General features: G+C 36.5%; 1 protein-coding gene across 7 annotated transcripts in view; it reads left to right on the plus strand.

The window, feature by feature from the left end:
- LOC26536310 (coiled-coil domain-containing protein 40) overlaps positions 1-16,753 on the plus strand; it is an 84,910-nt gene that overhangs the window by 36,674 nt on the left and 31,483 nt on the right. For 2 of the 7 annotated variants that reach the window (XM_015189794.3, XM_039371847.2), the window contains 2 exons: positions 12,097-12,305; positions 12,359-13,285. The exons of 1 other annotated variant lie outside the window; for it this stretch is intronic. In XM_015189794.3, the coding sequence (XP_015045280.1) occupies positions 12,097-12,305; positions 12,359-13,162 (1,013 nt within the window). In that variant the 3' untranslated portion in view covers positions 13,163-13,285. Of the gene's footprint in view, positions 1-2,212; positions 2,245-12,096; positions 12,306-12,358; positions 13,286-16,753 lie in introns of those variants that run through there. 4 more of the 7 variants (XM_039371844.1, XM_039371846.2, XM_039371845.2 and 1 more) reach the window with 4 other exon arrangements.

The raw sequence follows: 16,753 nt of genomic DNA on the forward strand, positions 1-16,753 counted from the left end.
TTTAAGCGAGCGACGAAGCTCTTAAAGTGCAGAAAATGTTAATTCGCTACTAGTTGTAAAGCTTAATACTGAATAAGTAATAAATCTAATGTTTACATCTAATAAACATGTTAAAATGTTTGCTAAGCTTTGTTTAAAAGGCACTGAAGACAAAAGACCGTTTACGACGAGTCTTTCGCTCTTCTGCTGACCCTCAACGAGCGAGCGTTCAGTTGGCTCGCTCTCTTTGAGTTTTTGCTGAGTGAGCATAACAAGAACCACGCGACTGAGAACAGTTGACCGAAAACCAAAACGAAGTGAAACGAAAAGTTCTGTTCAGAGCGAGACACACGCGCATCGTCTTCTTCGGTTGTGTTCGAGTGCAGACCGCAAAATGAAAAACGGTTGACAGTTATTTGCGAGCTATGCTAAAAATCGACCACAAAGTCCGAATTTTTTATAAAAAACACCTGCTTCTTTTGCAACCCAAAAAAGGTTCAACTTTGAACATGTGAACATACTGAACCGATTTTAATCATTTTTTGGATTCAACCCCTTTGAACTATTGCCTATCGAACGCGAACGATCCGTTGTCATCAAAAATTTAATTTTTGTATAGTATCTGTATCTTTTGCGCCATTGTGAGACGAACAGACGGACAGACTTAATATGGTCAGAAACCCTTCCTTCTGCTTGTTACATACTTTTCAACGAATCTAGTATATCCTTTTACTCTACGTGTAACGGGTATAAATATCACAACAATCAAAGAAAAGGTTTCCATAGTCCCTTCCTTTCTTTTTTTCCCTACCGCTGCACGCGAATGCATATAATTACTAAATAGAATCGGTTTCGCGAGCCTTTGCGAAAGCAGCTTCTCTCTTACCCATCTACCGAACCGGACCAAGCACGTGCAATCTTCTGCTATCTCACACTACCATCTGCTCGCATATCAATAACATTCGTTGTATGTTACATGTTCTCGTATGAATATGCAAGGCATAAATATTATATATTAGTCATTATCTACTTTTGAGCAAGGTTAATTACATTTTTCAGCTATATTTACCATCGGTAATTAATATCTATTTACTATTATTCATAAAGTTAATTTTGTCATAACGTCATAATGATTTGAAAATTTTTTTAAAAAAATATATTTGTTTAGTCGAAAAGTGTTTTGGAATACTAAACTCATATATTTATTCAATTGTTTCAAATTTTGTATGATTATTTTTGATTGGATAATTTCAGAAGTTAACCGTTATTTAGTTTATGATTGAACATATATCAATATTTTATTATGCATTTTGAATTTTATTTCTGTGGTATTTCTTCCGAAGATATTTTCTAAAAATTCTCGAATGTGTGCATTGTCTTGGGCTTGCGTTGCTGATCTGATTCTAAGTCTCGGGCACGTTTTTGGGGAATACTAATCATCTGAGTGCTATGGAAACCTTTTCTTTGATTGTTGTGATATTTATACCCGTTACACGTAGAGTAAAAGGGTATACTAGATTCGTTGAAAAGTATGTAACAGGCAGAAGAAAGCGTTTCCGACCATATAAAGTATATATATTCTTGATCACGATCAATAGCCTTGTCGATATGGCCATGTCCGTCCGTATGAACGCTGAGATCTCAGGAACTACAAAAGGAACTAGAAAGTTGAGACTAAGCATACAGACTCCAGAGACATAGACGCAGCGCAGGATTTGACGCCCACAAGCCGCCCAAGCCTGTCACGCCCACAATTTTGAAAAACCTTTTTATCTTTTTTTCATATTTTTAATAATCTTGTAAATTTCCATCCTGGTTCCCCACAAGCTCTTATGTATGTAAATGTATGTTGACCATATATAAGGTAAATATATATATAGTAGCATAATATGCTTCTCATATTATGCTTACATAAACTTAAACCTAACAAAAACAACGCGCATACAATCTTGCGCGTGCATAAATACACAGCATAACGTAACGAAACTTGAATCCACAAAAAAGTAAAGCGCATGATTGTTGTATAACTTCATCATTCTTTTTGCATGCACTTAAACACAAATAAATAAAAATGCTGACAAACATATTTCCGTTTCTCGCGACTCACTTCGAGCCGATCAAAACTCTGTACATTCAGTCTTAAGCTGACAGTTTTAAAATAAAGACGCTCACCGAAATCGTTCGTGTTTTAATTTATACTTGGCTTCAGCGTTGATCTTTGTCTTCGTTACAGATGGATCATTTATTTGACTCAAGAAAATAGTAACTACGTAAGTGGCGCAGCCGGTAGGATGAAACATTGTTGATGCGATAGAAACCCTATTCAATTCTTCAATCATCATCCGCTAAAGAACTTTCGCAAATCGCGTCGGTAATATCGGTACAATCGGTTCTCAACAAAAAGTGCCAACCAACGGTGTACCTAATCCCACAAAGTGATTGTGAACGTGAAACAACTTAAAATTATAAAAATTTTAAGAAGACGCCTTTGAATTCGCTGAGTAGTAAATCCACAAAAGGTTACTCAAAACAAAGCGAAATAGCAAAGTGTGCAACAAATAATAACAGCTAAACTAAGTGAAAACCAAATAAACGTAAATACAACTAAGTGAACTACAATAACAACAGTTAACCTAAGCGAAAAATAAACTTAACCAGAAATAAACGAAAAATAATAATAACAGTGTAACTTAGTGAAAACTAAATAAACTTATTTACAACTAAGTGAACCATAATAATAACAGCTAAATTAAATGAAGACTAAATAAACTCAATTACAACTAAAACGAATTATAACGAATGAACAGTGCAACTAAGTGAAATATTATAATAATAAGTGAGCGAACTACAAGAAACCCTACCCAAGTTACGAACCGACAAATAAACCAACAGCAAATACACAAACATTAATCAAAATTCAAAGCCAACAAACCACAATGGCAGTAGCAGCGCCAACACAAATAGAACTGTCTGACTCGAATATGATTCAAGTCGAAAGACAAATACACGCAATCGAGGTTTTCAACGGAGATCCTAACACCTTGTACACTTTCATCAGTCGCATCGACTTCATCTTGGCTCTTTATCAGACTACAGATGAAAGGCAGAAGTTAATAATCTTTGGACACATCGAACGGAACATCAGTGGCGATGTTATCCGCGCCCTCGGAGTGACCAACCTCAGCAACTGGAGTGAACTCAGGACTCAACTTATACTTAACTACAAGCCCCAAGCACCGAACCACCAACTTCTAGAGGAATTCAGGAACACACAATATCGAGGTAACATTCGTCATTTCCTTGAAGAAGCCGAAAGAAAACGGCAGATACTTATAAGTAAATTAGAACTAGAAAACAATATTACTGAAACCACTCTATATACTAGATTAATACAAACCAGCATCGAAAATCTAATTCAAAAACTTCCAAGCCACATTTATCTCAGAATAATTAACTGTAATATTCCAAACCTGAGATCATTAATAAACATATTACAAGAAAAAGGTCTTTACGAGGCACCAACCTCAAGTAAAGATAATATAAAGCCAACTTCAATTCCAAACAAAGTAACAAACACTCCCCAAAACAGGCAAATGAGCTATCAAACCAGACCCCTTGCACCCTTCCAACCATTCTATAACAACGTCTATCAACCCTATCACCAAGCATATTCTCATGTACCCAGGTTTAACACAAATCCGATACCTCAATATCAAAATAGACCTATCTACCCACAACCTAACATACCTCTGACACAAGCACCCAGACCAAACACAGCTTTTAACCGACAAAATATTTTTGACCAAAATCGCTTTGGACCTAGCCACACTCACATGCCTACAACATATCCACAAACCGGAAACGTACGGACTAATAACCCAATAAAAAGACAGAGACCATCAGACAGCGAACAGTCTAAAATGAGCACAGAAGAGATAAGATACCAGGAAGTATCGTCTAATCAACCCGAATATCCTTATAACTATAATTACTATTATCCCTACTATCCAGAATATTTTCAACCTCAGCCTTATCCCTATCAATCGAACTATACCCCAGAATTAATTCAATGTCCCCCTGAACAGAACTATGACAATTCAGAAACAACAGAAAAGGAGACACCGACAACAAATGACAACGAACCAGACGACCCCGAACAAGCAGAAAATTTTCGGCTAGTAGCCCCGGATCAAGCCAATATATAACGATCAAACATAATAATACCGAATTGAAATGTCTAATTGATACAGGATCTACGATAAATATGCTCACGCGAAATATTTTTCAAACACCAACACAAGAAACCAATTACCTAATCCACACCAGTAATGGCCCGTTAATAATTAATGAACTTACGAATATACCACCTAACAACTACTTCCCTATTGCCCAAGAGTTCTTGATCCACCAGTTCTCAGATCATTATGACATGCTGATTGGACGCAAATTGTTGTCCGAAGCCAAAGCAATAATCGACTATAAAAAGAAAACTGCCACTCTATTTAACAAAATATACAAGATAAAAGACGGTAACAACATTACAGAACAGAACCATCTTCAAATGGACACTTCATTTCCACAAGACCCCACTTACTTAGAAACCTCCACACTTCAGGAGAACTTGTTCCGATTAGAACACCTTAACGTAGAAGAAAAACTAAAACTAACCAATCTACTGACAAAATACCAAGACATCCAATTTCGCGAAGGTGACAAGCTCACGTTCACAAACCAAGAAAAACATATTATTAACACCACACACAATATCCCCGTTTACTCTAAAGTTTATAGTTTCCAACAGACATATGAAAAGGAAGTAGAAAAACAGATCCAGGATATGTTAGAACAGGACATTATCCGAGAAAGTAATTCACCATACTGTAGCCCCATTTGGGTCGTACCTAAAAAACTAGATGCTTCTGGACAGCAGAAGCTTCGCATCGTAATAGATTATAGGAAATTGAACGAAATAACAATAAACGACAGATACCCCATACCAAACATAGATGAAATATTAGGGAAACTGGGGAGGTCAAATTATTTCACAACAATAGATCTTGCAAAGGGCTTTCATCAAATAGAAATGGACTCAGAGTCAATAGCCAAAACTGCCTTCTCTACAAAATATGGACACTACGAGTACACACGAATGCCATTTGGGCTTAAAAATGCCCCCGCTACATTTCAAAGATGCATGAACAATTTACTCCGTCCACTTTTAAATAAATGCTGTCTAGTATACCTAGACGACATCATAGTTTTCTCCACATCTTTAGAAGAACATCTTCAAGCCTTACAAGCTGTTTTCGAAAAATTATCACAGGCAAACTTAAAATTACAACTAGATAAATGCGAGTTCTTAAAACAAGAGACAACTTTCTTAGGACATGTTATTACTAAAGACGGGATTAAACCAAACCCGGATAAAATCAAAGCTATAGTTAAATATCCGTTACCAAGAAAAACTAAAGAAATTAAAGCCTTTTTAGGACTTACAGGATATTATAGGAAATTTATACCTAACTTTTCAGACATTGCCAAACCCCTGACCAAGTGCCTAAAGAAAGGAGCAACAATAGATATAAACAGTTTAGAATACTTAGAAGCATTCCAAAAGTTAAAATTATTAATCTCTGAAGATCCGATCCTAAAATTACCGAATTTCGAGAGGAAATTTACATTGACAACAGATGCCAGCAATGTAGCTTTAGGAGCTGTTTTATCACAAGACGGACACCCTATTAGTTACATCAGCAGAACACTAAATGAACATGAAATCAATTACAGCGCTATAGAAAAGGAATTATTAGCAATAGTTTGGGCAACCAAAACTTTCAGACATTATCTATTAGGGCGACACTTCGAAGTAGCTTCTGGCCATCAACCATTGTGCTGGCTACACAAACTAAAAGAGCCTAACTCCAAGTTAACTAGATGGAAGATTAGACTATCGGAGTACGACTTCGACATAAGGTACATCAAAGGGAAAGAAAACCATGTCGCGGACGCACTGTCTAGAACCAAAATAGAACAGACATTTTTCGGAGAATCCACGCAACATAGCACGGAAGAAGATAGTAGCGGACTAATAGGACTATCTGAAAAAGCAATAAACTACCATAAAAGACAAATCATTTTTTCGAAAGGCCCCAATAATAATACAGAATATGAAACCTATTTCAAGAAACAAATAGTACGTATCTCCTATGCAGAAATGACCTTCGAAACAGCCAAACAATACTTACTCAACCACTTTTGTTCGAAGAATAGCGCCCTTTACATCGAAAGCGATGCAGACTTTGAAGTGATTCAAAGCGCGTACACAGAAACCATGAATCCAAAGTGTACAAAGATTTTCCGAAGTCTCGTCTTATTAAAAAACATTCCTACTTATGCAAAATTCAAAGAATTAATCCTAAAAACACACGAAAAGTTATTACACCCAGGAATTCAAAAAACTGTAAAACTCTTTAGCGAAACTTACTACTTTCCTAATAGCCAACTCCTTATTCAAAATATAATCAATGAATGTCAAGTTTGTAACTTAGCCAAGACAGAACACCGCAATACAAAAATGCCAATGAAAATTACCCCTAAACCCGAACATTGCCGCGATAAGTTTGTAATAGATATCTATTCTTCTGAAGGGAATCACTATTTGAGCTGTATCGATGTTTACTCCAAATTCGCCACTCTCGAACAGATAAAGACAAAGGACTGGATAGAATGTAAAAACGCCTTAATGCGTATATTTAATCAGTTGGAGAAACCTAGACTTCTTAAAGCAGACAGAGACGGCGCATTCTCCAGCCTAGCCCTTAAACGTTGGCTCGAAACCGAAGACGTAGAATTACAACTTAACACTACGAAAACAGGTGTCGCTGACATAGAGAGGCTACACAAGACTATAAATGAAAAAATTCGCATCATAAAAAATTCTGACGACAACGAGACCAAGTTAAGTAAAATAGAAACAATCCTTTACATCTACAATCACAAGACCAAACACGACACTACTGGACAAACCCCCGCTCACATATTCATTTATGCCGGACAACCAATTCTAGATACACAACACGATAAGGAAGTTAGAATTAACGAAATAAACAAAAACAGAACCGAATACAATGTTGACACTAGATACAGAAAGGGACCATTACAAAAAGGAAAATTAGAAAACCCTTTTAAATTAACAAAAAACGTCGAACAAACTGACGAAGACCATTATAAAATCACCAATAGGAATAGAGAGACACATTACTACAAAACTCAATTTAAAAAACAGAAAAAAATTAATGAACTTCCCATTCTGCAGGCCCCTGGTTCATCATAATACTCCTCCTCACGTCTACAAAATTATGCCAAACCCAACAACTTCAAATCAACAACATTGACACTAACCACGGATACCTCCTATTTTCCGATAAATCGATTCAAATCCCTTCAGAATACGAACATCATTGTCTTCGCGTAAACCTTTCCGATATAGATAACCTAACCCACTATTTTAACAATAAGATAACTAACTACACTAATATTCCCCAAATTGACCTTTTGTACAATAAAATGCGAAGAGAACTTAGCGGAATAACTTTACACCAGACAAATAGACAGAAACGAGGACTAATCAACATAGTAGGATCAGCGTTTAAATATTTATTTGGAACATTAGATAACAATGACCGAACAAAGATTGAAAAACAATTAGAATCAGTAGCAACAAGTTCAATAAATCTACATGAAATAAATGACATAATTCAACTCATTAACAGAAACATACAAAGAACAAAAGAATTCTTAGACGAACATAGTAACAGAGAACAGTTAATATACGAACTTATCCAATTTACCGAGTATATAGAAGACATTGCAATGGGAATGCAACTTTCACGACTAGGACTATTTAATCCCAAATTACTCAATTACGACAGACTAGAGAACGTTGACAACAGTAACATCTTACAAATTAAAACATCAACCTGGATTAGTACTAACCAAATACTTATCATAGCACATATCCCCATTAAGCAAAAAACTGTCCACACAATTAACATAATACCTTACCCAGATAATAACGGGTACCAACTCGATCACAACGAAAAAGATACTTATTTTGAAGAAAATGGAAAAATTTATAATCAAAATAGTAAAGAAATAAGTAACGAATGTATTAAGAACATTATAAAAAGAACTAAACCAATTTGCAATTTTGTCCCCACAACAGTTAACCAGATAATTAAATACGTTGAACCAAACAATATCCTTACTTGGAACATAAAGAATACTATTATAGAACAAGATTGCCAAGAAATAAATAAAAATGTAACAATTAACGGCAATAAAATAATAACAATAAAACAATGTAAAATTAAAATAGGAAAGATAACATTAAACGAAAACCAGCTAAATCCCGAAATAAATCTAACCCCATTGTACACACCCATTGAACTAATAAAAATAAAACCAATAGAACATAAGGACATTGTAAAACTAATATCAAATAATAATATTACAGTCTCTATTATTGTATCACTCATTAGCCTCACATTTTGTATAGTTTGTATCTACTTAAAACTAAAAACAACAAAAACAATTATGGAAACACAGGATACAAACCCAACTGCATTACCAAGATTATATACGTCAACCCCAATAGAAGCATAAGCTTCCTTTTAAGGGGAGGGAAGTAGCATAATATGCTTCTCATATTATGCTTACATAAACTTAAACCTAACAAAAACAACGCGCATACAATCTTGCGCGTGCATAAATACACAGCATAACGTAACGAAACTTGAATCCACAAAAAAGTAAAGCGCATGATTGTTGTATAACTTCATCATTCTTTTTGCATGCACTTAAACACAAATAAATAAAAATGCTGACAAACATATTTCCGTTTCTCGCGACTCACTTCGAGCCGATCAAAACTCTGTACATTCAGTCTTAAGCTGACAGTTTTAAAATAAAGACGCTCACCGAAATCGTTCGTGTTTTAATTTATACTTGGCTTCAGCGTTGATCTTTGTCTTCGTTACAGACGGATCATTTATTTGACTCAAGAAAATAGTAACTACGTAAGTGGCGCAGCCGGTAGGATGAAACATTGTTGATGCGATAGAAACCCTATTCAATTCTTCAATCATCATCCGCTAAAGAACTTTCGCAAATCGCGTCGGTAATATCGGTACAATCGGTTCACAACAAAAAGTGCCAACCAACAAGCCGCCCAAGCCTGTCACGCCCACAATTTTGAAAAACCTTTTTATCTTTTTTTCATATTTTTAATAATCTTGTAAATTTCCATCCTGGTTCCCCACAAGCTCTTATGTATGTAAATGTATGTTGACCATATATAAGGTAAATATATATATGTATATAAGTTTATAAATATATTCGATCGGGGTATTAAACATCGATTTCTTGTGAACTATAAAAGCTAGAAATTTTAGATGTAACATGCAGACTTCAGTTACATGTATTTAGTTACACAGTTAGAGAGCAGATTAATTGGCATTCAAGTCGCTACAACGATCGGCTTTAACCCCACACCAACCACCTAGCGGCTTTACTGACTAACCTGACGACCAGGGAAAGAATGAAGAGGCGTCATCCAGGATACCTTTGAACTAGTCTACTTATCTAAACTATTATTCCAAGTTGTAATTTATCATTTCTGTTATGCTTTCATGTTATGTTCGTTGCCACTGTTGGTTCCTACGTTTTAAGGTCATTCAACTGGTTGAATCTCGTAAAATAAAACAAGAGAGAACGCTATAGTTCTCCGACTATCTGATACCCGTTACTCAGCTAGTGAAAGTGCGAAGGAGGCTCTTCAACATTCACAATTTTTGGCGGTTTGTGGGCGTTAGAGTGGGCGGGCAAAAAGTTTTTCTGCAGATCTATAGAAATTGACATTACTAACAAAAAAATAAAAAAAATATCAAAACATTTTACAAAAGTGTGGGCGTGGCAGCTTTGGGCATTGGAGTGGGAGTGTCAAAAAAAATTTTGCAAGTCGGGAGAACATGACACGTCTAAAGTTTGGTTGTGAACATTACCCATATAAACGATAATTGTAAAATGAAAAAACTAACTCTCGCACTAATGAACGCATCGACTGACCTCGTTAAACATTCTACAGCGTCTTACCCAAACATATTGTTTAAGGGACACCATGGGAGAGAGAGACTGTTGGCAATGCTGTTAGGATCTGGCTGATGAAATACACTCTCAATACATCTAGGCTGCCTAATTATACTAACTTTCACCAATCCCACATATGTTTGTATGTAACTTAACGTTTATGGGCATACAAAGTTTCTTTCCTTTTTTGTATACATTTTGGATTGTCATATCAATATGCTTTATATCGTTTCGTTCTGCGTAATACATACTTTTATACAATTTTACTCTACGAGTAACGGGTATAAAAAGTTATATTATTTAGATAACTAGAATCGCCATAGTTGTGACCCCGACTAGTGTAAATTGTGCGAAAATTTGAACACAATTTTTCGTTCTATTGTGAAATTCAAGTGCCCGCACACTCACACACATACGTTGACTCAAGTCAACGCGCAACAACCGTTACAATTTGCAAAATTTACAAAGAAGACGCCTGAATTTCAACGACGAAAGCGATCATACCGTTTGCACCACATTGTCGACGACACTGACAAGTTCGACTTGGTGACACTTCATTTGGAGGAAGATGTGGTTTTAGCTGTGGAGGATTTGGTCACTCGTCCACCGGCAGATAACAAGTACGCAGCAATCAAAACAAGCTTGCTGCAGAAGTTCGTTGAGTCGCCCGAATCCAAACTGCGACGACTACTTCAAGGAAAAGGTGCCACCGGCATATTTGCCGCTTAATCTTAGCAAATATGCGACGAAAGCATAATTAAGATGCTAGCTTCCATTCGTCCGCTGCTCCCCGTATGGCATAAGACGGACTTGGACAAGCTTGCGAAGATCGCAGACAAAATGCTCGAAGCCGTTAGGACGTTAGCATGTGCCATCGGTATATCCAACTATTGTTTCTCCTGCGAATCCGGCTATCTGCGCAGTTTCCCCTGCAGACTTTGAAAGTACGTTAGGATGTCAAGCGCATCCAATCACGCACCCGGTCACGCAGCTCATATGCTTTATCAGACGTGGCGTCAGACCGATAATTCCGTTTAACAGACTTCATGAGCACAGGAAAATCTTTGTTTCTACCACAAACGCTTTAGTAACAACGCAAATAAATGCCGACTACCTTGCGCAGGAAAATCTTTGTTTCTACCACAAACGCTTTCGTAACAACGCAAATAAATGCCGACCACCCTGCGCACGCTCTACGCCGTTAAACTAGAGGACAGGACAGCAGCAGCAATCCATCAGTTCAGTCAGCTCTTCCACGGGAAACGGCAAACGGCAGCGTTTGCACGTCACCGATCGTACCTCCATCAAAGCACAGGCGAATCAAACATCCGTTTCTACTGTGCAGGGTATTTCTAAATTTCGAGACATATGGGACACCCGTTTCTGACTGACCAAGACGCCTATCCGGAGATTAACTTGCAACTGCGTAAAAGGAAATCAACTTTCTGATCGAGCAAGGCATATATCCAAAAGTCCTTCGTCCAGCCCACTCCTCATGGTCACCAACAAGACGGTGGCTGGAGAGCATGCGGCGATTATCGTAAGCTCAACTTGATTACGATACCAAATCACTATCCGATTGCACCCACGACTTCACCGAACAGCTACATAGTGGGAAAGTCTTCTCAATGCTTAATTTGGTAAAGGTGTACTACCGAATTCCCATGGCGGAATATATACCGATATGCCAAATAGATTGTGGAACTTTCTTCTTTGCAAATATTTGTAAATAATCGACGCTTGTCAAATTATAAAATATAAATATGCACGTTAAATATATTTTTATAAAACCGTTGTTCTATTTACTTTCATAGTTCCACAACTCGTTAAGATGGGGGTAATATTTATATACAATATAAAAAGGTACATGCTGTAGGCACCCAAGTACGGGTGGTTGACGAAGTAGCAGAAGAACTCAAGCTCGTTCTGTAATTTTCAATCAACTTATAATTTATTTTCTTCTCATTTTAGAACTATCTATTATTAGACAAAAGTCATTAAAAAGTGACCAAGAGCTGGAAATATCATATAGAAAAGCAAAGGAGTTAGAAATATTTATTAAAAAATTTACATCGAAATTGGAACTACTTAACGACAAAATATATAAAAAGAGGATTTACCATGATGTAGAGGAGAGTGAATTCGACCACGAACAGTCTGAGCAAACTCAAAAACTAAAGGTATACTTTTCGGCCTACTAATTTGATTTATAAATAATAGTATTTTTTCGTAGATTACAGAGCTTAAAATTCTAAAATTGGAAGGAAAAATTATTGAGCTACAAAACGAAATTGAACTTTACAAAGATTTTGTAATAGATAACCACAGGGAAACACTATCATGGGAAACAAAATACAAAATGCTTGAAGAAACTATTAAATGGGCGAAAAAAGAGCGCTCTGTTAAAGGTGAAATAGGTCTGATGAAAACTGAAATACACCGCATGAATATAAGATATAGTCAACTTAAACGAGCCCAGGAAAGTCTTGTTTTAGATCTAGAGCATTGCGTTATGCATCGTGAACAAATCTTTGTCAATGCATCCGTCAAGGAGCACTTACAAACAAAATTTAAGCAGATAAAAAATGCTTCTCAAATTCAGGTAAGACTTGATGAAGTTCACAATAGGACTAAGCTGATAAGTAATGAAATAACATTTTTATCGGAAAAGCAATTAATTGATGACGTTAATAAAATTGAACGTATGATTTATATGCTTCGTAGAATTCAGACAGATCTTAACGATATAATTAAGGAGGATGCCAACATTCAGGATCGAATAGAAGAAGGAGTGTTGGCTAAACATGCTAACCTGGAGCAAATAATACGAAAACAGATGAAAGCAAAAGCTTATAAAAAGCTCAATTCATTAAAATCACAGCAAGTAATACTTCGTTCTGAGTTGACAGTTCAACAGATATCTCAAAAGCAAAGCGAGCTAAATTATAATCTTACAGAAATATCAAAGGCTCTTTTGTTAGACTATCCTAATAAGAAATCTTTTCTTTTTAAAGTACTTCATGTTCTTAATGACTAGAGATATAAATTTATAATATAAAATGTATCAATACAGATAAAAATTGTGTTGTGATGTTTGCAGCTTGGGGTTGGAATCAAAATAAAAACATCGGAAATACCAGAATGTGGCATACAAGTTTAATACAACTGTTTTAACACAATCTGGGAGGCCCGATAATGGGGTGTTTACTTCGTTTTTAAAAATAATAAACATACATAAATATAGTGACATATCCATAAGTCCCTAAGACTTGAGCACATGCCTGCACACTAACACATACAACATGTACACACAAACACACCCCACACTACTCTGGATGTACCCAACAGATACCAGATACCTGATAAGTCACCCACTGGTAGACTAACTATCCGTTGCCTAATTTAAACATTCCTTGCTTAAGCCCTCGCATCATCGTCACGTTCTCACGTTCAAAGCTCGGTCTCGCAATCCCGAAAAAACAGAAGTATTAGATTTCAATAAACAAAATGATAAGAATCTAAGAGCACTTGTATCCAAGAGCGAATGCACTTGAATCCAAGAGAAATGCAAAGACAATTAAAGTCAGCAACTCCAAAGCTTTCTCTCTTCATTTGATCAGAACCCTAAAGTCTAAAGTCCATATTAGAAAAGCTCGAAACCGAGGCTTGAACGTCAATCAAATCAGAGTAATTATCAGAGTTCTGTTTGAGGCCTACCTATAATCGGTCGGTGTTCTTCTCAAATAAAAATATTGTAATCATTCAGGCCTACAGGCGCAGTCTATAGGAACTTTTAAATAAAGAGTCCTTTTAGTACGGTACTGATCCATTGAAGGATACGCTATACAACTAGCTATCCAGGATCGGCGAATTAAAACAGTGATTCTAAAATTATTTTGAGATCCGCAAAAGAATTTACGTGAAAGTAGTAAAAGAAAAAAAACCCATGTGGTCAGTAACATTTGCAAAATAATTTTAAAATCCCGTGCGGTCGGAAACAAAATTAATTAAAATTTTTCATTCCGTAATTTAAAACCAAATTTAAAATATACTCCGTGTATCCAGAAACTTATACAAATACACCATGGCAATTCCGCAACTTTCGGAAACCCACCTAAATCAATTATTAAATCAAATTAGAGAACTGAACTACTACGATGGCACACCTAGCAAGCTGTCTGGGTTTGTTAACCAGATCGAGCAGCTACTTAACTTATACCATACCCAAGATGCCAGACAAGCACATGGTATCTACGGAGCAGTAAAACGATTACTAGTGGATGCAGCATTGGAGGTCGTGACCCAAGAAAGAGTAAATAGATGGCTGGAAACTAAGACGGCCTTGGCGATGGCATTTAAGGATCACAGGCCCTACATAACACTTATAAGACAACTGGAGGATACATCATACCCCGGAAGCATCTGTAAGTTCATCGAGAAGCTCGAATCACAATATTGGATTATGTTTGACAAGTTAGAATTAGAAAGCGACCCTGTCGATAAATCAAATTACACTGAAATGTTCAAAAGAACTGTTAAATCTGTAATAGATCGAAAATTACCGAATGGAATTTTTATGTCATTGGCACGCAAAGATATTGATACTATTTATTAATTAAAACTGGCCTCTATGACGCCAGTCCAGAAAATCAGCGTTCTAATAGATCAGAAGGGAACAGACGCAGGAACAGGGGAAATCATAGTCAAAGCAATAATCAAAGATATTACAATAATAGAAATCACAGTTACAGAAATTATTATCCTGGAACGAATCAGAATAATAATACGCAACCTCAAAATTCGAAACAAAGTACGACAATTCAAAGTCAGTATTCCACTCGTACCATACCGGTTAGTCAAAGGGAAAATTATTACACATTAACATTATTAACATTAACATTATTGCACTGAGTTAACACAAGGCCAACAAAACCTCTTAAATCCTCTTAACAATTCCCTTAATTTCCAACCTTCAACCTCAAATAATACTAACGGTAAGGTGCCTGTAAAAAGGCAACGCGAGAGTCAAAGTGGCCAAAGCAGAATGGATGTAAATTTTCATCAAACTGCCTCGGACACTCAAGTGACACAGGAGGACGTACCAGTCCCCATGTGCGAATAGGTTATCATAACAAAATTTACAAGGGAATGATCGACACAGGCTCATAAATCAATATTGTTTAGCGTTTGAGCTTTTTCAATAGCTGTTGCGAATATTTTGTTTATTATACTGGCAGCTAGGGCCGACCAAGAGCTATATCGAAATCACAAGTTGAGTCTTTGCCGAAAAACGATGAAGTGACAATTGGCGGGACAGACAGCCGAAATGCAGCGTCCGAGCTTAAAGTAGGTAGATAACAAACAGAGAGTAGATAACAAAGAGAGAGAGAGAGTGTGATGCACTTTGGCATCCCAACTGCTATTAATGACTATTTCGGCTTACAATATAAAGAGTATAAAATTAGTCAACTGCACAGTTTTGGCGGCTGCATTAAAATTTTTAAAATTTAGAAGAAAAAGAAGAAGATCTAACAGTTTATACCATTAAAGTGGCTATAAAATTAAAGAAACGCATAATAATGAAGCCCACTTGAGTATGTCCGTCTGTTCGGAAATTCTATATCCACAAATTTTCCGACAATTATGATTTCCTGTTAGGTCGAAAGTATCTAGAGGATACGAAAGCTAAGATAGATTATGATAACGAGAAGGTTACTCTAGGTTCATTAACCTTTAAGTTTTTTTATTGAGAAAAGAAGGGCGAGACCGCATCTAAATACCTCGACCCACAGCAAAAGGATGATTCTGCTCCAGTGGAGGAAATCAATCCAAAGATGCCAAAAGTTAAGACCGCACCTAAGTGCCTTAAACCAAAGCATCAAGAACAGAAAAAGGAGACCGCATTACCAAAATGCCTCACTTTCAAAGTTGTTAGTGACACAGTGGATGATGTAACACATATCGATCCCATGTCCATTGACAACGATATAGTCAACTTCGCGATCAACAATGAGTTACGCGAATGCAACGAGTACAGACTCGAACATCTAAACGTAAAGGAAATTGCATGTTTAAAGAAGGTTCTATACGAATATAGAGACATTCAGTACAAGGAAGGCGAAAATGTGACCTTCACCAGTACTATTAAACATGTCATCCAGACCCAGTATACCGTAAACCCTATAAGTACCCCCAATGTGTTGACCAAGAAATGATAGAAGAAGGGAAATCGAAGTCCCCTTATTGTTCTCCTATTTGGGTGGTCCCTAAGAAGGCAGACGCCTCTGGGAAACAAAAATTTAGGTTGGTAGTTGATTACAGGAATCTAAACGAGATAACTGTTAATGAAAAATTTCCCATTTCTCGAATGGATGAGATATTGGATAAATTGGGTAGATGCCAATATTTTACCACCAATGATCTAGCTAAGGGTTTTCTCCAAATCCAGATGGACGAAAATTCTATTGCAAAAACTGCTTTTTCAACTAAGCATGGGCATTACGAATATACACGTATGCCTTTTGGACTAAAGGATGCTCCAGCTACTTTTCAGAGATGTATGAATAATCTTTTTTAAGATACGGACGATATTATTATTATCTACTCCACTTCATTGGGGAACATATTT

This window comes from Drosophila yakuba, chromosome 2L (assembly GCF_016746365.2).
Source record: "Drosophila yakuba strain Tai18E2 chromosome 2L, Prin_Dyak_Tai18E2_2.1, whole genome shotgun sequence".
Classification (NCBI taxonomy): domain Eukaryota; kingdom Metazoa; phylum Arthropoda; class Insecta; order Diptera; family Drosophilidae; genus Drosophila; species Drosophila yakuba.